Here is a 20298-nt window from a genome sequence, read left to right as displayed (position 1 = left end):
ATTTACCTGCTCCGTTCCCAATTTTGTTTCTCATTATTGCCTTCTAATTTGGTTTTAAAATGCACATATTTGACTTTTTTTTACTTCCTCCCTAGCCAGGTGCCATCAAAACTAAATTAAAATGGAGCAGAGAAAGCAGCACAGGCTATATTTGTTCTAAGCTCATCAATAAGCTTACTCCTCTGATCCACAGAAGACTGACTTGAATTTCTAGAACCTAGCTTGTTCCCAAATCTTTCCTTGTATCAAAATCCTACACACATTTCTTCTAAAGGATATTCCAAAAGGATCTATCTACTTATAGGCAAATGGTGCTGCTTCAAGTGAGCGTCATGTGGTCTCTGTCTATAAAAACCCGCCATTGATGGATGACACTGAGGACTTAGAGAGAAAAGGGCCTTCCGTTCTGTTACCCGTCCTCGCTTCCTTTTTCCACAATAATGACTTTCCATGATTGGCTACAAATCTGTTAGGATGTTACCCAGTGCCACAGTTCTTCATCCAAAAAAAGAGAACAGAATATAAGCGTGGAATGAAAAACAATTTTTTAAAAAAGGCTAGTAGACAAAATTTGGCAGGAATGAAGTAGGACAGCTCCATAAATTCCAGACAGAAAATTTTAGTGCAGTGCTCCGTTTCTTAATATGAGTTGAGACAGTTGGGGGCACAAAAACCCTCTGGTTACAGGCTTGTCATTTTAAGCTGCAGAGAATCACCAACAAGTTGGTCCTTCTGCCATAAAGCAATAGCTGTCCTGTGATAACCTCTATTAAAACCTTGACAACCTGTATGTTTCATCTGCTGGAAACCCGGAAAATTACTGCAAGAATTGGGCCCCGATTTTCGGGACAGCAGTTTAACTTGTCAAAAAAAGAAAACAGATAAGAAAGGGATAAAGGCAAAATTCATGGTTTTACTCACTTGGATTGAAGTTAACAAATCAATTCTTAGCTACAAAAAAACAATTGTGAGATAGAAAAAGCCGCCTCAAATTACATCTTCTGAAATTAAATCATTGCAAAATCGAATCTAGGAAAGTGTGGCGAAACTGAAGCAAGAAGATAAAAATAGTCGGGCTCCCAGAATGAAGTGCCCGGGAGGGGTGAGGTGTGGGTGGGTGGGTGTTAAAATCTGCGGTGAATGCCATAAACAGTCAAACAATGGACTGACAAACAAGCAGAGGCTGACAGACGGGTAGTCAGAGGAAGAGGAGCAACTCAGAAGCATATGTTTGGTGGGGCACTGTCTCAGAAAGAAAGACACTTTATCTTTCATACCCAAAAATAACTAAGCAGTGAAATTCAAATACTTTTTAGCAGACGGGTCATTTTTTTCTTTGTTCAGCCAAAATTCCTGCCACTGCCCCCAAACACTTCTAGAAGCTTCTGAGACAACTTTGAGAAACTTGGCACTTGTCTGACACGTTCCAAAACCACTGTGGTATTAATTCACCACTTTCCAAGTCAACAGACTCTGATATAACTTTGAGGGTGGGGGTGGAACCTCCAAAACAAATCTCAAGATGCACCCCTGTTTGCTCTCTTAGTGTGGGTGAGCCCTTGTTTTATTCTCTGCACATTCACACCTGCTTCCAGGACAAGCCCATCTCTGAGCTGATGGCTTCAGATCCAGGGGTGCCCAGGAGACACGTCATCATCAGCCGACTCCAACCTCTCCTCACACTCACTCAATATGGTGGACAGTGTCCCCCACACTGGGCCTGCTGCTCCGGCTGCTCGGCTCAGAACCCACCTCTCCAGATAGCTGCACTGCTCCCTCACATCCATGGAGCCTACCCTGACCCCAGGTAAAGCAGGAAGGAAGAGGAAAAGATTTCAGGAGAAGAGTTATCATTTCTTATCACACTCGCCTACCTTCCGGGGGATGGGCTTCATCTTGAAGAAATGACTTCCCTTATTTAAAGAGTTTGAAAATGATGGTTTTAAAGACCCAGGGGGAGTGAAGAACGCACTTTCGACTGGGGTGAACCTAGACTGAGCGTCCCTGCAGTCGCGGGGTCTGGGGAGTGAGTTCCCCAACTAGCTCGGCCTCTGTGTCTGTGCAGAGGGTGGTGGTACTTGGACTCCTAAGGATGTTTGTGAGGATCAAGTAGCCTAATGCTTGGATCAGCTGCCAAAACTTACAAGGCCACAGGAGAGCATTTGCTTCCTGACTCACAGGTCAGGGTTCTAGGAAATCACCTCAGCCATGTCCCTCCCTCCCCTGAGTGGACTAGAACGTCCAGCAAAGCAGGAAGAGCAGCTCCTTGTCAGGCATCAGCCGGACAGACGTCCCTCGCTCCCTAGGAGAGTTACCACCCCCACAACATCTCTTTATATGGCACAAAATCCTACTTTTTGCTCCCCTTGCCCTGACTTTAATGCCCTCAGACTTTATTCTAATCTCTAAGGCCCATATGAAAAAGAAATCACATAGGATTTCAAAATCCAGGCCTACACATGTTCATCAGCAGGGCTGGGGACTTTAAGTGAAAGCAGCCCTATGTCTGGCCTTTGAGATTAGCAGCCTCCATCTCTTCACATGCATTTCAACCCAAAGTCTTTATATTTGTTTCTGTTTCAGTGACACAAAAAGACCGGGCTTAAAAATGAAACACTAACTCCTCTAAAGTCTTAGTCGTTTTTATGTTTGCTTCTACTCACTTTTCACTGAGCTGAGTGAAATGGCCTTGCTGTGACCTCAAATCTACCAGAGCGGTTGATTTCAGAGGCTGTGCTGGAAGCCCCCTGCCCAAGCAGAGATGCTGGATCATCTCTAGGCTGCTAACGGAGTCCACAGCAGCCTGGCACCCACCACACACCGCGTGCCTGCCTTTCGACCTTATTTCAGGTCCCACAGTCGTCCATCCCTTGTTGCTAAAGAGAGAATCACATATGCCGATGTTTCAGATAATAATTATGTTCACTTTAGAGACAGCAGTATCAAAAACCATCATGATGCAGTTCTATATTAAAAATAATAATTATTAGGGCCTCCCTGGTGGCGCAAGGGGTTAAGTCTCAGCACTATGAAGCTATCCATAGCCACTGCAGCACGAGTTCAATCCCCGGCCAGGGAGCTACCCACACGGCGCAGCAGACCTCTCCTGCCTCGCCCGCTGCTCCCCTCAGCAGTGGATTTCAGTGGATCCACCTGTTCTGCTGCCCACTCTGTCTCTGGTGAATCCTCTCACCCTCCACACCTCTCGCCTGCACCCCAGTTCTTGTATGCATAAATAAATAAATTTTTAAAAATAATAATAATTATTATACTATTTACTAAAGTGATAATAATAAGAAGAGGTGCTACAGGGAATGAAGGAAGCAGACTTTGTCCCAGCCGTCCACAGCACAATCCGACGTTGCTATCACCCGCACACATGCTATCTCGGGGAGAATCCCTGTCTGGAGCAAGGCGGGCGGGTGGCACACTTGTGGTGCGTGTTTCCCCACAGGAAATCAGTGCTCTGTCAGCAGATCCAGGGTCACCTTTAAAGCAATAATGCCCTGGGGGTCTCTTCCCTTCCCCAGCCATCCTGTGAGCTCTCAGGCACTCCTCCGGTTCTTTTTCACAGCTTTATACAACTTAATACTCAGGCTAGGGAAGCTGGAAATCTCCTCCAGGTCAAACAGCTCCTTAAATCTATCTACAAATTTGTTTTCTTTCTCCAGCCTGAATCTCATGACCCAGAGGATGACGGTGGATTCCTTGCACAGGTGGTCGAAGGTAACCAGAAGTTCGTCCAGGAAAGGGTGCGCATAGACCACGTCGGCTGCCAGGATGTAGTCAAAACTGTTGGCAGACCTGGGGAAGTGCTTGTCGAGAGCAACGCCCCAGGAGAGTTCTTTCACCTGCGGCAAATGCTTGCACCTCGATTTGGTGTTTCGGGAGATGTTGTATTGCAGGTTTCCAAGTAATTCTGGCAAATCCGTGGCCGTCACCTGGGCACCTGTGCAGCAAAGGAGAGTAGGAAGAGTCACCCTCATAGGACAAGGTTCAACGTCAGGCTGGAAGCCAACAGGCATTTTGCAATCCTGCACAATCGCTGGCCCCAGAAAAAGTCTGGTCAGAGACTTCCCGCCCAGAGGAGGGAAATCCCCTTCAAAAAGGTTGTAAAGACAGCTGAGCGCCTCCCCTTGAAAAGACAAATGCTGCCGGCACCTCTGTGCTCTTTTCACTTTTCTCTGCTCCTGCGTGTTTTGTTATGCTTTATTGTGGCTGCTGGTGGTGTCTAGTTATCGCCACGTGCTAGCAGGGAAACCTCAAGAGAAAGGGAATTTCAAAATAACGTGATACCTTCGATGCACCTCAGAGGTCATGCAGATGAACAGGGGCATGCTTGAAAGACGTCTGAGCCTCAGTCACATCAGACCAGACCCGTGAACCGAGCAGAGAGCACCCCTGGCATTGCAGGGAGTGCTTGGGTGTGAGACATGGAGGGGACATCCACCGTCCAGTAGCACTGCATGGAAGAATCGTGACACCCACGTGTCTGCCCAAGTGTGCAGCTTGGCCCCTATATAAGCATACATTTATCAAAACCCAGCCACCAACGTGTATGTTGCGCTCCTAAAGCCAGCAATCACAGATGCTCAGATGAAGAAGTGATCGTTTCTGAGTTAAAGTGAATAGTGGCATCATTTTTAAGAAGAAATTGGAAGGGACGACACTGTAGAAACCAAGAGCCAAGAGATTTCTGAACAGAAGCAGAGCCGGCGCTCGCCCATAAATCTGGGGTCATCATCAGAACTGGAAAGAGGACCAGCAGACACTTCTCCGGAGAATCCCACAGCCGGCCGCAGGCTCACAGAGAGACGCCCATTGTCTCTTATTATCAGGGAAATGCAAATCAAAACAAGATGTCACCTCTCATCTGTAAAGTGACCATTATCCGAAAGACAAGAAACAAGTGTTGGAAGGATGTGGAATATAAATTGGTACAGACATTATGGGAGCAGCATGGAAACTCCTCAAAAATTAAAAACATAAAAATCCCATATGATCCAGTTAATCTCATTTCTGGGTATTGACCTGAAAATTATAAATCACTATTTCAAAGAGATACATGTACACCCACGTCACCTGCAGCATTATTTAAATAGCCAAGAATTTAAAACTATGTGTCTATCTACAGATGAATGGACAAAGAAGATGCAGTAGAGACACACAGTGGGTACTACTCAACTATTGAAAGAAGTAGATGAGGGCCTCCCTGGTGGCACAAGGGGTTAAGTCTCAGTACTATGTAGCTATCTGCAGCCACGGCAGCATGAGTTCCATCCCCAGCCAGGGAGCTACCCACATGGTGCAGCAGACCTCCCCTGTCTCCCCATGGCTCCCCTCAGCAGTGTATTTCGTCAGTCTGCCTGTTCTGCTCCCCACTCTGTCTCTGGTGAATCCTCTCCCCCCACACACACCTGGTCTATACCCCAGTTCTTGTATGCATAAATGAATAAATATGTCCTAAAAATAATGAATGATATTTGATTATGAAGGCCTCTGAACCCCAAACAATCAAAAAGAACCACTTACCGAGCAAACTGGCCACAATGGAGACTAATCCTGTCCCAGCTCCAAGCTCAATCACATTTTTGTCCACCATATTATACTGCTTTGCATTTGTTTCTAGAAAATAGCATAGAACCAGGGCCTAGGAAAGATTTAAAAAAGAAAAATCTTGTGCTTGGCAAGTAATAACAGTAGATAAGATTAAACTCCGTTAAACAAATAGCCCATTAGCGCTGTGCTGCGTGGGTTGCCCGGGTCTACATGTGTATCTCTGTGCACTGCAGAGTCTCAGTACAATTACATCCGCCAAGAGGGTCAACATTTAGGGGAGAAAAATCCTTGGGGATTGCTGAGGAAAAAGACAAAAGTTGAGAAATACTGCTTACGTGTGATAATCTTTAAAGAAAGCAACTTGTAACAATCATGATGGCATTTCAAAGAAGGGGGTGAAATAACCGCAGACAGCCGGGGAAACAGGGGTATCACCTCCTTCACGGGACAGTGGGTAAAGGTGACCTTTTAGAAAGCCTGCGTGGTGGGATGGATATAAATTTCATCTGAACCGTTAATTCAAACAGAGACTGTTAAATGGGAAATAAAAACGTTGACTATTCTAACCTCTCCTAGTCATCAGAAGCTAACGGCGTAAATAAACCACATTCTTTATTAGTCCTCCAGGTTCCGATAAAGTCAGAAATAGAATGAATTGGTGGAAGCATTTTCCTAATTTTGTGATTCCTGGACATTAGTGTTGCTGGGGGAGGGGGGACCTCACAGGTTAAGACAGTGGAATCCATTTTCTTCTTCCAAAAAATACATAATCGTATTTTTTTAAGGGGCTGAGCGATCCCTGCACAGCCAGGAGCCTGGGGCGAGCTCGTACCGACGGCCACACCACCGCACCATAGCAGTCTGTGGCCTCCGTGATGCGGATGTCGTGGCCCGCGAAGCGAAAGCCCTCCCAGCAGGTGCTGGTGACCAGGCTGGGCACGTAGCACCGGGCCATGATCTCCGCGGCCACCTTCTCGCCGTCACGGTCTTCCCGGCTCTCTGCAAAGAAAGATAAGGTGACGCTGTGATCGTGGGGAAAGCATGGAGCCTCCACTTCTGCTGTCATTTACTTTATTGAGGTGACGTTGGTTTGCGACACTGTATATGATTTAGGGGCGCAGGTGCATCCCTCGTCAGATGTCACCAAAGCACCCATCATGCTCCAGCGCAGCGCATTGGCCCTCCTTGCACCTGCTACTCAGCCTGGCGGTGGGATTGCCAGGGTTTGTTCTGGTTTATTTTGGTTCCCTTGCTTTGATTCTCTATATCCCACCTGTGAGTGAAATCACCCGGTGTGAGATATAAAGGGTGGTGTGAATAAAGGGGGAAAAACACACAACACATCCCATACAACAGCAGGACCTTGTGTGATGACCTGGTGGGTGTAATTAACTCACAGTCCTGAGATTTAAAAATTGGTAAGAAAATATGCAAGCAAAAAAACAGATGTTTGCAAGGAATTTGGGGGAAGTATGTCTTATTTTGGTCTTCATAGGAGACAAACGTCCTCCTAGGAAATTTATTTCCCAAACTCAAAAGTTGAAAGCCTTAATATTTGTTCAATCTTGCGATTCTTCAAGCTTTTAAAGTAGATGTACCAGTGAAAAATAAAAGGTAAGGGGGTCATAGAACATTGAGAAAACACCTCAGCTGCCTCCCTGCCTGGCCTTGCACCTCACCTGAAGCCCCGTGTGCACGTCGGGCATAGACTTCCTGCCCCCTGTTCCACCTCTGACTCTTTCCAGCAAGGGTGAGCAGGCCATCTGCCCTCAGGGACCTGGATTATTGAAAAGTTCTTCCTAATACTCAACCAAAATCAGAAACACAAGATTTGTTATCTATTTTCCTAAAAGAAGCCTCAAAGACGAGCAAACTTTTATTTTTAAAACATGTCCCAAAACTTTAGGGAGGGGACAGATATGCCAAGAAGTATATGGGTGCAGGAACAGCCTTTAAAATTCTGGACTCAGAAGTAAGCAAAGTTCTTGAAACTTCCCAACTCCTCTACTGCACTGGGGCAAGGATGGGAGTGAGGGGTCGTGAGTCCTGGGGTCCTCTGGGTAGAAGTAGCTGCCAAACTCTGTCCTCTGAACTCAATAATGTCACCCCTTCTCACGCAGGAGGACAACAGAAGATGGAGGTTAAATTTGAGTTGGTGGAAACTTCTCTTGGAGGCCTCGAGTCCAGCAGGGGCTTTAGCCAACTTGATATCCTGTCCTGGGTTCCCCCCAAGAGTCCTACTTATGTGCTAGACAGAACTAAGGAGTCCCCCCAAAATACCCTAACTTTGCTACATTTCCAAGGGGGTACCCCATCTACCATCCCACTTTACCAGTCCCTGGGGACCCCCTGGCAGAGATGCAGAGAGCAAAGGAGATGGGAAACACAATCTCCAGGAAGCACCGCCTCTTCTTATATATTTCCCCATGCTAAGGTAACACCAGCTTGCGTTCATTCACATGCAGGAAGAGCTCTAGGAGCCAAATAACATTGGTAATAAGTTCTCTCTGAACTTTAACTTTCATTTCACTATATTCACTTGCCTTGCTGAGATGGTGGGGCGGAGGGGGCAACGTTTGCTGTGGAAGTTCTTTAGGGAAAAGCAGAGAACATTAATTGCTTCCTTGACCTTTAGCTGAATGTGCCCTCTTGGGCGTCCGCACAGACTCCCTGTAAATGCAGCACTCTTTGACAAGTCACCTAAAGTATCCTGGATTAATAGATGTTAGAGTACACTAAATCCCAGGAGCATCTCCTAAAGTTCCAATCTTTGATATAAAAACTTTGCCAGTGAATATTTACTGCTACAAGCTGACATCTGTGACTTTGCACTTTCTTTTAAAGGTTAGTTGACCAGATTAGTGTTGCTGCCCTAACGACTACAGCATAAGAACAAACGATTCGTGTCTTTTGGCTGTGTCTGAATAAACAGAACTAGTCGTTTCTTCAAGAGTGACTACATCTTTGCCTTGAGAAGAAAATGAGACTTCAAAATACATGTAGGAACATATTATAATAAAAAATTACACAGCCCAAAATAAAGGATCTTCAAAGAAATTTCATGATGAAACAGCAATAGCTACTATTAATGCATATATAGTCTAAGAGAGCACAGCTCCATCAAACAGAGTAATTCAAAATTAGTTATACACCAAGATGACCATATGTCATGGAAAACACTACCAGGTTGAAGAAAATTTAATGGACAATGTTTTATATTAAGATCCTCTTTTGCATTTAAATTCTGTATGAATACCATGGTCATTCCTTAAGAATTAACCCTCAGAAATTAGCATAACTATAGCAGGAAATGAAAATATGCTGAATCGGATGCTTAAAATAATTTGTCTAGGTGTGATATTTGGGATTTTTAAAAGCAAATATGCACACACCCATAAACACATGAATAATGATTTTCATCTTAAAAGCTTGAGTGCTCTTTTTCAGCATTAACATCTATTTAAAGATTCTTGGGCCTCCCTGGTGGAGCAAGGGGTTAAGCACCGCACTATGAAGAAATCCACAGCCCCTGCAGCATGAGTTCGATGCCCAGCCGGCCAGGGAGAAACCCACACGGCGCAGCAGACCTCTCCTGTCTCGCCCGCTGCTCCCCTTAGCAGCGTATTTCAGTCAATCTGCCTGTTCTGTTCCCCACTTTGTCTCCGGTGGATCTTCTCACCCCCAGCATCTCTGGCCTGTACCCCAGCTCTTGTATGCATGAATAAATAAATCTTTTTTAAAAAGTTTTTAAAAATCTATTTAAAGATTTTGAGGAAACAATGTTAGTTGTGGTTATTTTTTAAACCAAAGGTTATTTTTCAAATCTGAAGTTTTAGTAACATCACCACCCCTCTCAAGGTCGATGCCAAAGATCACTGCACTGGAAGTCGGTAGAAAGAGCAGATGTGATAAGGGCATCCCCTGCAGGGGACCCTGTGGGCAAAAAGGGAGAAATTACCCCCCAAACACAAAAACTATGTCCCTGCATGTGCTGAGTTAGCTGCTGAATCTGAGGTTGAATCTTAAGATTAATAAGATAGAAGATAGGCTTTAGTTTTTTTAGCTAAGATTTGAAGAACAGTTTCTTCCCCAAAATTAATAGCATCAGACAATGGAATTCAAAGATAATATCTGAAGAATAACTGCTCTTCTTACCTAACTAAAACCTACTAATATTACACAAAAAGTTGAATTTTGCTTCCCTATATAAAAAGCAAAATATTTCTCATATCTGTGCCTTTAGATAAAACTTACTACTATAATCTTAAGGTATTATTTTATTAATTTAATTTCTAAACATAAATATTTAAAGATTACAAATAAAACATAATTAAGACAGTATTACAAATATGTTGCCATGTTAGACTCTTCTTGATGGGGCCTCCGTGGTGGCCTAGGGCTTATAAGTCTCCGTGCTATCAACACCACAGCCTAAGTTCAATCCCCAGCCAGGGAGCTGACCCACATGGTGCAGCAGACCTCTCCTGTCTCCCTGCTGCTCCCCTCAGCAGTGTATTTCAGTAAATCCACCTGCTCTGCTCCCCACTCCCTCTCTGGTGATCCTTTCATGCCCTCCCCCCCCACAACTGTTCTTCTATGCAAAAATAAATAAAATTAAAAAATCTTTTAAAATTAAAAAAAAAATTCTTGATCTAAAAAAGCCTTAGCACCATTTGCCTGCTATTAAATCTTTGCTATCATGAATAAAATCTGCCAGGCACTCTTGTTCTCCCAAGAATAAAAAGAGTTTCAAGAATGAAGTGAAAATTAGCAAGATTCTGCCACATTATGATGATGATTTTCTAAAGAGGAAAATTCAGCAGTGAATTGACTTCCAGGGCTGGATAGCAGCAAACCTGCAGAGACAGGAGCCCTGTCTGCTTTCCTCTCCTTTATATTTTAAGGTCAATAACAACAATAATAAACAGAAGGGTCAGGCCACAGAAATGCACCCTCAAAAAAGTCTTTAACAGCTATGACAGGTGAATTTAGGCTTCCACTTGAGGACTGCCATGAATGCCTGTCAACAAAATTTAAAGTAAGAACTCCTCTATTAAGTGAAAGAGACTGTCATTCAACTGACTTTTCTGTTCAAAGATGAATGTCATGTGCTTCTTAGCAATACCTAGAGACTGAAAAGAAAAAGATATTAAAGGTATTTTCACACTAGTAAGTGGTCACAGGCTAACTGAGAGGCTCCTGAACGCCTTGGCAAGGTCCAGATCTTGGGCCTCACGTTGAAACTAATTCTGAGAGCTCACAAATATTTTCTGTCTGGAGGTCGGCTTCATTTCCAGAATATACAGACGTGGTAACCATAATAGATCAAATGGTACCAACTTACAGAAGAAAGAACATTATCTGTGACCGAGAGCACTCAGGGTGCCAGTGGTGGGGAGGCAATAGTCACCGCATCCAGAGTTTGCTGCTAGGACCGCCGTGGGGACAGAACACGAGCAAAGGCCAATGACGTCCAACAAGGGCCACAACAGAAATGTGTGTGGAGAGCTACAAGAGCAGTGCTGGCTAGTGGACTCAGGAGAAGCATTCCGGCAGGGTTTAAGGGTGAGGCAGGTGCCAGGCGGAGGAGGGAGGAGACTCTCTGGAGGGAGGTGAAGCCTCTGGGGGTGCACAGACAGGCACAGGAGCCTTGAAGAGGTGGCATCCAAGGCACACGTGGTGCTGCCGAAAATAAGCCTAAAGCAGGTGGGGATCAGCCTTGGGTCAATGTTAACCTTTGGTCTGTAAGGTACAAAGGAACCAATAAAGATGGTTAGGACAGGAATTGTGAGCCAGGGTCCGATTTAGTATCTAAGAATTTACCTCTGGAGCTCATGAGCACAGGCTGCATGAGAAGCTAATTAGGAAACTATTGCAATAATCTGAACAACAGAGACAACATCGGGACAGAGGCAGCAGTAGTAGGCCCAGAAGTCAAGGCTGACCTGTGCACCTTCCTGGTCGCGGCAGAGCTTCTCTAGAGGGTCCCAGCTGGCACACAAATTTGACATTCAATCCTGAGTTCTGAGGACATCTAAGGTAGATTGTTAGACGTAGGAGCTATTTTCATTCAACGTGTGAAACATGTATTATACTTATCTAGCTGCTTATGTATCTTTATTTTAATAATTAGGTATTTTATTTAGATACACATCCAGGCAACTTTTTCAACATTTGCAATGTACTAGTAGGTTACTATATCAGTGACTCTAGGTGTTGTAATTCTCCAGCCAGCATATCAGACTGTGATGGATGTTTCTTAAACAGCAATAGAATTGCTCAAACTTTCCTCTTCATACATTAAGGCAATATGGCTCATTAAAGCTACATTACCCAATAATCCAACTCCGGAAAGATTCATGAAGATTCTCACCAAACATTTTCAACTGACCTCCCAAAGGAATGGGGACTACTTGGTCCTGAAAAGGGGAACTGACTGGTGACCAGAAGTGCAAGGCCAAAGGGATCGCTGAAGAGCAACGGTTAAGCACAGCCAAAGGCCTAAGTGACGCCTCATTCACTCACTTACCTGCACTGCGAAGTTGACTGCAAAGATAGATCAACATGGATGTGCTGCCAGAGAGACTTACCTAGTGAACTCAAACACAGGAAGAGACCGCTCTGTGCCTGGGGGCACTCAGGGGAAAATGACCTGACTCTTGATGAGTTTGGGGTCGAAATAGGAGAAGGCACAACACGCCATCCAGAGAAAACAGCGTGTGCAGATTCTGGACCACTGTTCCCCTTGGGGACCCCGAGACCTAGTGTTCCAGGGCAGGGAGAGGGGCAGCCCAGACCCCACAAACCTGCCTGCCCTAAATGGGTTCTGCCATCTGCCGCATCAACACAAAACATATGAGACTTTAATGAAAAGGAACTTTAATACAATTACAATTAGGAAACAATACAGGAAAGGCAAAGAATCTAGTTTCTAAATGAAGCACCCAAAGTGACCCGTCCCCTCGTGGGTAAAAGTCCACCCAAGCAGGAATGGCCCAGGGCAAGGCCCCAAAGCCTGCCCCAAGTCTAAAGCACCTTCCAGTGGGGACCCACAGAAAAGGGTCAGAAACAACCAGACAAGTCTAGAGGAAAAAGAACAAAATCAAAATCAAGACAAAAACCACCATTGTCCCCTCCCCACGGGTCTCACCTACATCTGTGTCACCCCATCCACGACCACAAGGCAAGTGTAGATTCTTCACGTGTCTCTCTCGGCCCCATGCGCCTCCTCCAGGTCTCCTTCTGGCTCCATCCTGCTTCCTTCCTTCCTCAGTCTCCTCTGCAGCTTCCTCGCTCCCTGCTCAGCTCCACCCTCCCTTGGGTGGGGCAGGGAACCTGGAACCTCCCCCTTTCCTGGGGACCCCCCTGTTACACTAGAGACAGGCTGGGAGCCACCACGTAAGAGAAGACACGCTCTGCCCTGGTAAGTCTCCATTTTGTTTGGTGGGATGTAATGAGACACTGAAGAATTTTAAGCAGGAGGCACTTGTGACAAGATTGGAATTTTTAAAGAGATGATGTGGGCTATGGGGAAAGAACTGGAGAAGAGAAAAAAGGGCGCTAGACCAGCGAGGTGGCAGCCAATTAGAAGACAGTGACAACAGCGCAGTGGATGATGGGACCTGGATCAAGGCCATTGGCCGCCTGGCTAGCAGGGTGAGGGGCAGGGAAACCCATTGGGAGGTAAAACCAATGGGATGTGATGACGCAGAGTGTAGGAGAGTGTAGGAGAAGGGACGTTGGCGCTGGGGAAACGGTGTTGCCATGAGCTGAGATGGAAAGTAGAGGCGGAGGGAAAGCAGCAAAGCAATGTTATTTTTCATGCATTTTGATCTGAGACTGGAGCACAGGCTGCAGGGGGTGTGGGCAGTGAGCGAACGTGCTGCAGGGAGCACTGCTGCCAACCATGCCAAGAGTGGTCTGCAGGTTCCCAGGGCCATGCTCACCCCCCCCAACCCCCACCGACTAAAGTCACTCCAGTCCTGTTCCACCCCGCACACTGGCCAGGGACTCCCTACTGGCCTGCCCAAGACTCAGAATTGGGGTGCCACTTGAGGCTCTTCCAACCCCTCCTATCCTTGTCTGTCCTCTCATGGGTGTGGGACCCACATTGTAATCCCAGGTCTCCCTGACTTCTGGTCCTTCCTTCTGCACCTCAACAAACGTTACCCCCCGTAAATCTCTTGCCTGTGTAATCCTACGCCGGCATCTCCTTCTTAAAGGAGCAGACCTGGCACAAGGCAGTCCATACTGAGCAGTTGGAGGCACAAACTGGGGAGTCACTGGACCTAGGGCAAGCTTAGAACGCCCTAAGCCTGCAGACCCAGTAGCAACTGTTATCTGTGACACATCAGTATGTGTGCTAACAGCTGAGGAGAGGTTCTTGGCCAGAGGTCGGCAACATTAGCTACTTGGAATAGTTCCTCTGGAGGAGTATTTTGACAGCTGAGATTCTAACGAAGCATTTGAAACCATAGATGGAGGAATTTTCCGCATCTACCATGCGCCTAGCTTTTATCTACAGATAACTCAGGGGCAGTCTATCATTCTTGGATCTTCAGGCCAACGTTGAAAGAGGCCAACTGGGCGATGGGCTTGTTTCCTCCTTTCCAAGCACAAGATGTGAAGTACAAAAGACCGAGGACAGGGAAAAGTTGGTCTCCTTCAGGACTCGAGAACTGCGTGTTCCTCTAGCTATGAAAGTCTTTCCAGCAAGATGCCACCTGACAGCACCCGCTGGCACACGCTTAATCCCTTAGCTCTGGGAACATTTTTAAAGCTTTAATTGACTGTATCAATGATAATGGGATGTGTTTGTTCATGTTGTAAAATATTTTAATACTGGTTCTCTCTGAATCTTACTTTGAACTTCTTCCATTTGCTTTGTAACTTGCCAAATTATCATGTGTACAGTAAACGCCAAGCATGGGTATTAATGGTAATGAGAATGATGTCATTATATCATAAACCACACAGAAATTGCATCTTAATTCAGACCATCTAAAGGGCTGGAGTCTCTATACAATCATGTCTTAGAACATTTAGGTTTGCAAAAATGTTGAAGTCACAGAAATGGTCTGGACTGCCGACCTTGGGCAGACACCCAGCTCTCCGGCCCTAAGGACAGCTCACTTAGGTGGAGGTCACCTAGCATGCCTAAAGAAGGAGAAAAACCAGGACTACAGCCCTTGGAAAACATGTAACGTGTGGATAAGAAGAGAGGGAGAGAAGCCAGGACCCTCACATTTGTACTGCACCTCTTCTACAAAGTTTGGTCCTTCTCTGGTCTGCATGTCTGCGTGTTTTATCTCGAGACAACGGGGTGGCTTTATTATGTAACCTACACAGAGCTATAATTGAAATTTGAGATGAGATGAAAATGGTGGGTCAATTTCAAAAAGTTACACAGAGAGGAGAATTTGAACTTAAATTCTCCTTTCCCAGAAGTCAAATTATATTATGTATTTGTCTCTAACACATCAGTGAGGCCTTACAATCTCCTTATCTGAAATGAATAAAAATTAAAGTCACAAATATGCATTTAGTGTCCAGCATTTGGGGAAAATGCATTCCACTAGCGCAGATTATAAAAAGAACTCTAAGTACTTAGTAGGTCTATATATTGAATTTTTCAGGGTTGTCTCTGACACCATCAGGACTGCAGGGATAGCAAAATATTTACAGGTTAGCAAATGCAAATAAGAATGCAATACAAAGCAGCAGACAAAACAGCAGATAAAAGTCCTAGTTCCCTACAAGACATTAATGAACACTGCAAAGCTGAGCTCTCACTTTCTATTGCTTCTCTTCTTATAATTGGTCAAATTACATAAAAAGACATAAAATGATTTACCTTTTTGTGCTTCTGGATCCATTAAGTAATGAGCTGGTGATGGATGTACATTGATGTTTTCTTGATCATTTCTTGAAAACTATAATATATTAAAATATCAAATGGTAAGGGTCTCTCTGGTGGCCTGGGGGTTAAGTCTCAGCACTATCACGGTATCACTGCTGTGTCCTGAGTTCCATCCCCTGCCAGGGAGCTACCCACAGGGCGCAGCAGACCTCTCCTGTCTCCCCGCTGCTCCCCTCAGCAGTGTATTTCAGTCAGGCTGCCTGTTCTGCTCCCCACTCTGTCTCTGGTGAATCCTCTCACCCCCAGCACCTCTGGCCTACACCCCAGCTCTTGTATGCATAAATAAATAAATCTTAAAAAAAGCCCAAACCATCCCAGCAGACACATGGAAAACAGAAGAAATTTAAATGTGTCAAGAAATCACAACAAGCACATAATGTGCATAAACTTAAACTGGCTATTTAGTTCAAAAACCAATGATTTGGTGTTTTACTCTGTGTTGGGTTACGTAATAACCACTTCACCACCACAAATTTATATAGATGCTGCTCCTCTCCTCCAAGGGTCCCCAGCACAGCCACCGCTGGTCTCTCCACGGCCTCTGGGCTTAGAATACAGACTGCCAGCCCCCTGGCTTACAAACAAAACTGAAAGGCTACATTATGTTGCTGCGGACATGAGGCTCCGAAGTTATCACAGGCCCCATCCCCAGGCTAGCTTCCCTTGTATTCAAGAAACCTGTCGCCTGCGGATCAGCATTTATGAAATGGGAAGTCAGGACATACCTAGAGGAGTTTCTAGAAGGTGGAAAGGCATCCTGCACACTTCTGCTTTGCTGCGCGTGCCTGGGCGGCGGGCACCAATGCCGGCAGTCAACTACTGTACATCCTGGCAGCCAGAGCCCGCAGGGGGATTAGCATGCAGACAGCTGTGGCTGTGTCTGCGGAGCCTCTGGGGAGCCAGCCCCGAGGCCAGAGCAGCGTGAACAGGGGGCTGGGGAACAGTGGAGACACTCTGTGTGTGTCCCCAACAGACCGGTGGGCGCGCAGAGCCCAGCAAGCTTTCTCCACCTCCATGCCAACAGTTATTTAAGGCTGAGCCGCGATGACGCCCCGCCAGGGGAGGCCACGTCTGTTTCACGTCACCTGTCTGGGTGCGAACATGGTTTTTAAACTCAAGTCACACCAGAGTGAGCAGCGGTGCTCTGGGGCAGGAACCGTCCTTGCCATTCATCCTGCCGAGCCTGTCAGGAGCCGAGGCTGCACCTGCAGCTGGGGGCGCTCCGAAATACCCCCGCCACTAAGATAGCCTCAGTTTGTTAGGGGAAAAAGGAAGTCCCAAAGCAAATTCCATATAGGCTTTGGGGACTCCACCCCCACCCCAGGCCAAAGCCAAAGACACCGGGAACTCCAAATCCCATCACCACCAAAGGGAAGGTAGCTGGGACCTGAGGGTGGGGTTCAGCAGCCAGGTGGATACAAAAGGCAGACACGTGGGCTTTGGGGGCTCTCCATTTTTGGGCTCTCAGCCAGCTCGCAGCGTCCGGCCAGCTCTGGGAGTGACTTTGGGTTTCCAGGTCGTCGGTTTGGGTAGGACGCATTAAAGACTTTATTTCCCTATTTTCTCCCTGAGTTGTACATTTTCCTTATTTCCTTTTCTCTTGTAAATAAACCTTTTATTAACCCTTTGGCATGTGTCTGCAGTGGAGTATTCATAAGTCCCTTTAAAGCGCGCGGGTGAGGACCCACAGCCAGGAACCCATTCAATATCGGGGTTGCTCTATAACAAGTTCACTATTCTGGCTAATTAAGTCAAGCAACATTGTAAAGGTAAATTGACAGAGGAGTGTGGGTACAGCTTCTAAGAAACTCTCCATGACCATGTATCAAGGTCAGGTTAAGAGAATGGAGGGGACTAGCATGGGGCTGACCTTACTTAATGTCAATAATTACCTGGTTGTGGTTTTGGACATTGTTTTCATGTGCTTCTTGGCTTCCTCGTGAATAAAATAGGAACAGAAAAGACACACAATCAGTATTTGTGAGATGAATATGGTACATTGTGAGATGAACATGGTACATAAGAACATTCTGGAAACTAAACAATCCTGAACAAGGCAAACTGTGATTAGAGGCAGTTAATTCTGGGCAGAGGAAAATCTCGCCTTTCTGGGTCTTTTCATTCAATGAATGAACGCCTGTCTTTTAGAAGGCGTTATTTAAAAGATCGCAAAGTTATCACCACTGGATTTATTAAGAGGCAGATTCCCTAAATCGATTATCTAAACCAACAGGGTGACAATGATTAGCTCAGTTCTATTGAATTGTTTAAAAAGTAGAAGTCTGCCTCCAGCTATAAGTAGTTTATAGGAGATCACCGCTTCTACTGAGAACTAGAAAAGTAGGTTTCAACACACACACACACACACACACACACACACACACGTCATCAGAGAGCTACCTAGGCAGCCAAGAGTTCTGTTTTTGCTGATCATTGGTAGAAAGAGGCTGAGTGGTCAGAGAGGACAACATGGAAGAATGCCAGCAAAGCTTTCAATAATCTCTAAAAGGGAGACAAAACAGTAGTGTTGGAGCTGCAAGGCAGCCAGAATTGGGGCTGCAGGTCCCAGAAAGAAGAGACAGAGCAAGGAGGCTGACACCGAGCACCCGTTTTTCACTCAAGGTATTTACTTGGTAAGATGTTTAGAGCCAGCAGTTAATTTTCTAAGCGCAGAGTGAGTAAGAGAAGAGCAAAGCTCAGAAGACAGAAGCACCCAGCTGGGAGCAGGCACCCCTGGAAAGCTGCACCCTAGGAGGTGGCGGGAGCTGGGAGGAGAGCCTTCCAGAAGAGACTTGTCAGCCGGGCTCACAGGCTGATGGCTGCCATTCCACCCCCACCCCCCACCCACTGTGCCCTCCCGGATCCTTTCTCAAGGAAAAGCTGCAACATCCGTAGACAATGTCAAGCATTTGGCCGAATTTGCTTATCGGATCAAGAAACAAGTCCACCGGTAACTGAGGGGGGGGTTGGGTGCTTGCCACAGACCACAATAACAGGTTAAGATGGTCAAAAATGACAGGAATTACACCAGAGAGTGGGGATCTATAAACATAGTCAAGTAGACAGCTGAGAACTGGAAATACAACCAGTGACACGAAGCACTCAACAGATGAGCTAGAGCAAGCTGGCGTAGTGACCTGAAAGATAATTTTATAAGAGAAGTAGATGACGCCTGGGGCTCTCAGCCAGGTACGCCACCTTGCTTGAAATAATGGTAAATGTGCTGGTTTGTTTGTCTGAAACAGGCAACCTATTATGTAGGTCAAATGGCACCCTGGACTCCGCGTGAGGAGGTTTGGATTCTGGTCACATTTCCCAGCCGGATGAGTGAACGTCTCTATGTGCTTCTTTCCTGGTTAAAAAAAACACAAAAACCAAAAAGCAAAAAACAAAAAACAAAAAAAAGCCAGGGGAGGCAGGGCGGCTGCTGTGTACTGTCCGCCTGCTCTGTCAACACCGTTCAGATGGGATAAACTCTGGAAGGTCCTGGATAGTCATGCCCTCCCCCCCAGGGGGTACAGCCAAGAGAGAACATTTTGCATATAGCTCGATACTAGGACATGCCTGTTTAGGTCACAGGCTGGGAGAAGAGCGGTTTTTCTTGTCATGTCATGTCAGACATTCATCTTGTCCTGGACTTAGGCACTGTGCTCTTCCAGCAGTTGAAGTGCAGGTGCAGGTGCGTAGTGACCCAGCAAGGAGCTAGCAGCAGCCTGGCAGACGCTGAGCCTGCGACCCTGCATGACCCCGTGCGTCAGATGCCTTCCTGCCTTGCATTGGCCAGATTGTTCCTTAGGCCATTACGAATGCCTTCTTAGAGCAGCTGGGCCATCAGCCCTGCTATGAGGCTCTGAGACAAGTGCAAACTATTAAAGGCAAAAGCAGTAAAGGCTTAGGCCAAACTGTGATCCCACCTGTAAACACATCTGCAGAAAGCCCCCGATTACAAGTCGCTCTCAGCAAGGAGAGCCCCATGGAGAAGTGAGCCTCCTCCGGCCGCTCCTCAAAGAGCATTCTGCCTCAGGGATGTCCAGAGAAAAGCGGCGCGAAGGGAAGATTTGGCTTTCTGTGACAGTCACCGGAGGCTTTGGGAGACAGCTACTCAAGAAGGCAGATACAAACAAGCCAGATTCCAAGCAGGAGCCGAGGAGAGCAGCGAGTACTTAGGAAGTGGGGCAGAAGGCGAATGTAAGCGAGAGCCCGAAGCAAGTGTGAGGCGGGACTCGAATCCCCGGGTTTTGTTTACCATGGGGAAGACTGCTGGTCACTGGCCAGTGGGGGAGGAATCAGCAAAGGTGGAAACACCCGAAGCCAGAGAGGATGGGCTCGGGGGAGGGGGCCTCTGAAGGAAGGAAGCCCCGCATTCTAAGGAATTGGGGATACGGTCCCAGGACTGTTCTTGGGGCTCAGCCACAGCAAGGGGGGTGGCTGTGTCAGTCATCTAGAGGTAGAGCTGGGCCACTGTGCAGACAGGTGTCAGCAGCAAGTTCAGGAGACCACCCAAGGGGGACCCACCAGCACAGGTGGACGTCAGCCCTGGGCGCCCACACAGGAAGCAGCGGGTGACAGTCGAATGTGAAGAGTCAGGGGTTCCCAGCTAACGCTCAAGGGGGGAACCATGCCCCCCATGTACATTTCCTGACTATCCTGCGACAGCCACAGAGAACACTGTTCAAGCTTGTGGCTGCGGCGGGGTGGGGGGTTCGGCTGCCCCCTCGGGGGTCCTGGGGGACAATGGGGAGAAGTGGGGGCAGGACTTCTGGTTGGTGCAAAGAACCGTTCCTGGTGGAAAATGAGGCTCTTTGGTCTCCTGGGGGGCC

General features: G+C 46.6%; 1 protein-coding gene across 1 annotated transcript; it reads right to left on the bottom strand.

Annotated features, from left to right (window-relative positions):
- Positions 1-3545: 3545 nt before the first annotated feature.
- On the bottom strand, positions 3546-15487 carry LOC311171991 (protein-lysine methyltransferase METTL21E-like; the record flags this gene model as incomplete). The annotated part of the gene is given in 5 exon segments (XM_084235079.1): positions 3546-3949; positions 5533-5650; positions 6392-6558; positions 15413-15448; positions 15451-15487. Coding segments are annotated over 5 exon segments (756 nt in total). The 5' UTR covers positions 15482-15487.
- Between the last annotated feature and the right edge of the window lie 4811 nt (positions 15488-20298).

The sequence above is a fragment of the Talpa europaea genome (assembly GCF_964194135.1).
Source record: "Talpa europaea genome assembly, chromosome: 6".
In the NCBI taxonomy this organism is placed as follows: domain Eukaryota; kingdom Metazoa; phylum Chordata; class Mammalia; order Eulipotyphla; family Talpidae; genus Talpa; species Talpa europaea.
Note: the sequence above shows the minus strand (reverse complement) of the source record. Positions and strands in the feature narration are given on the sequence as shown.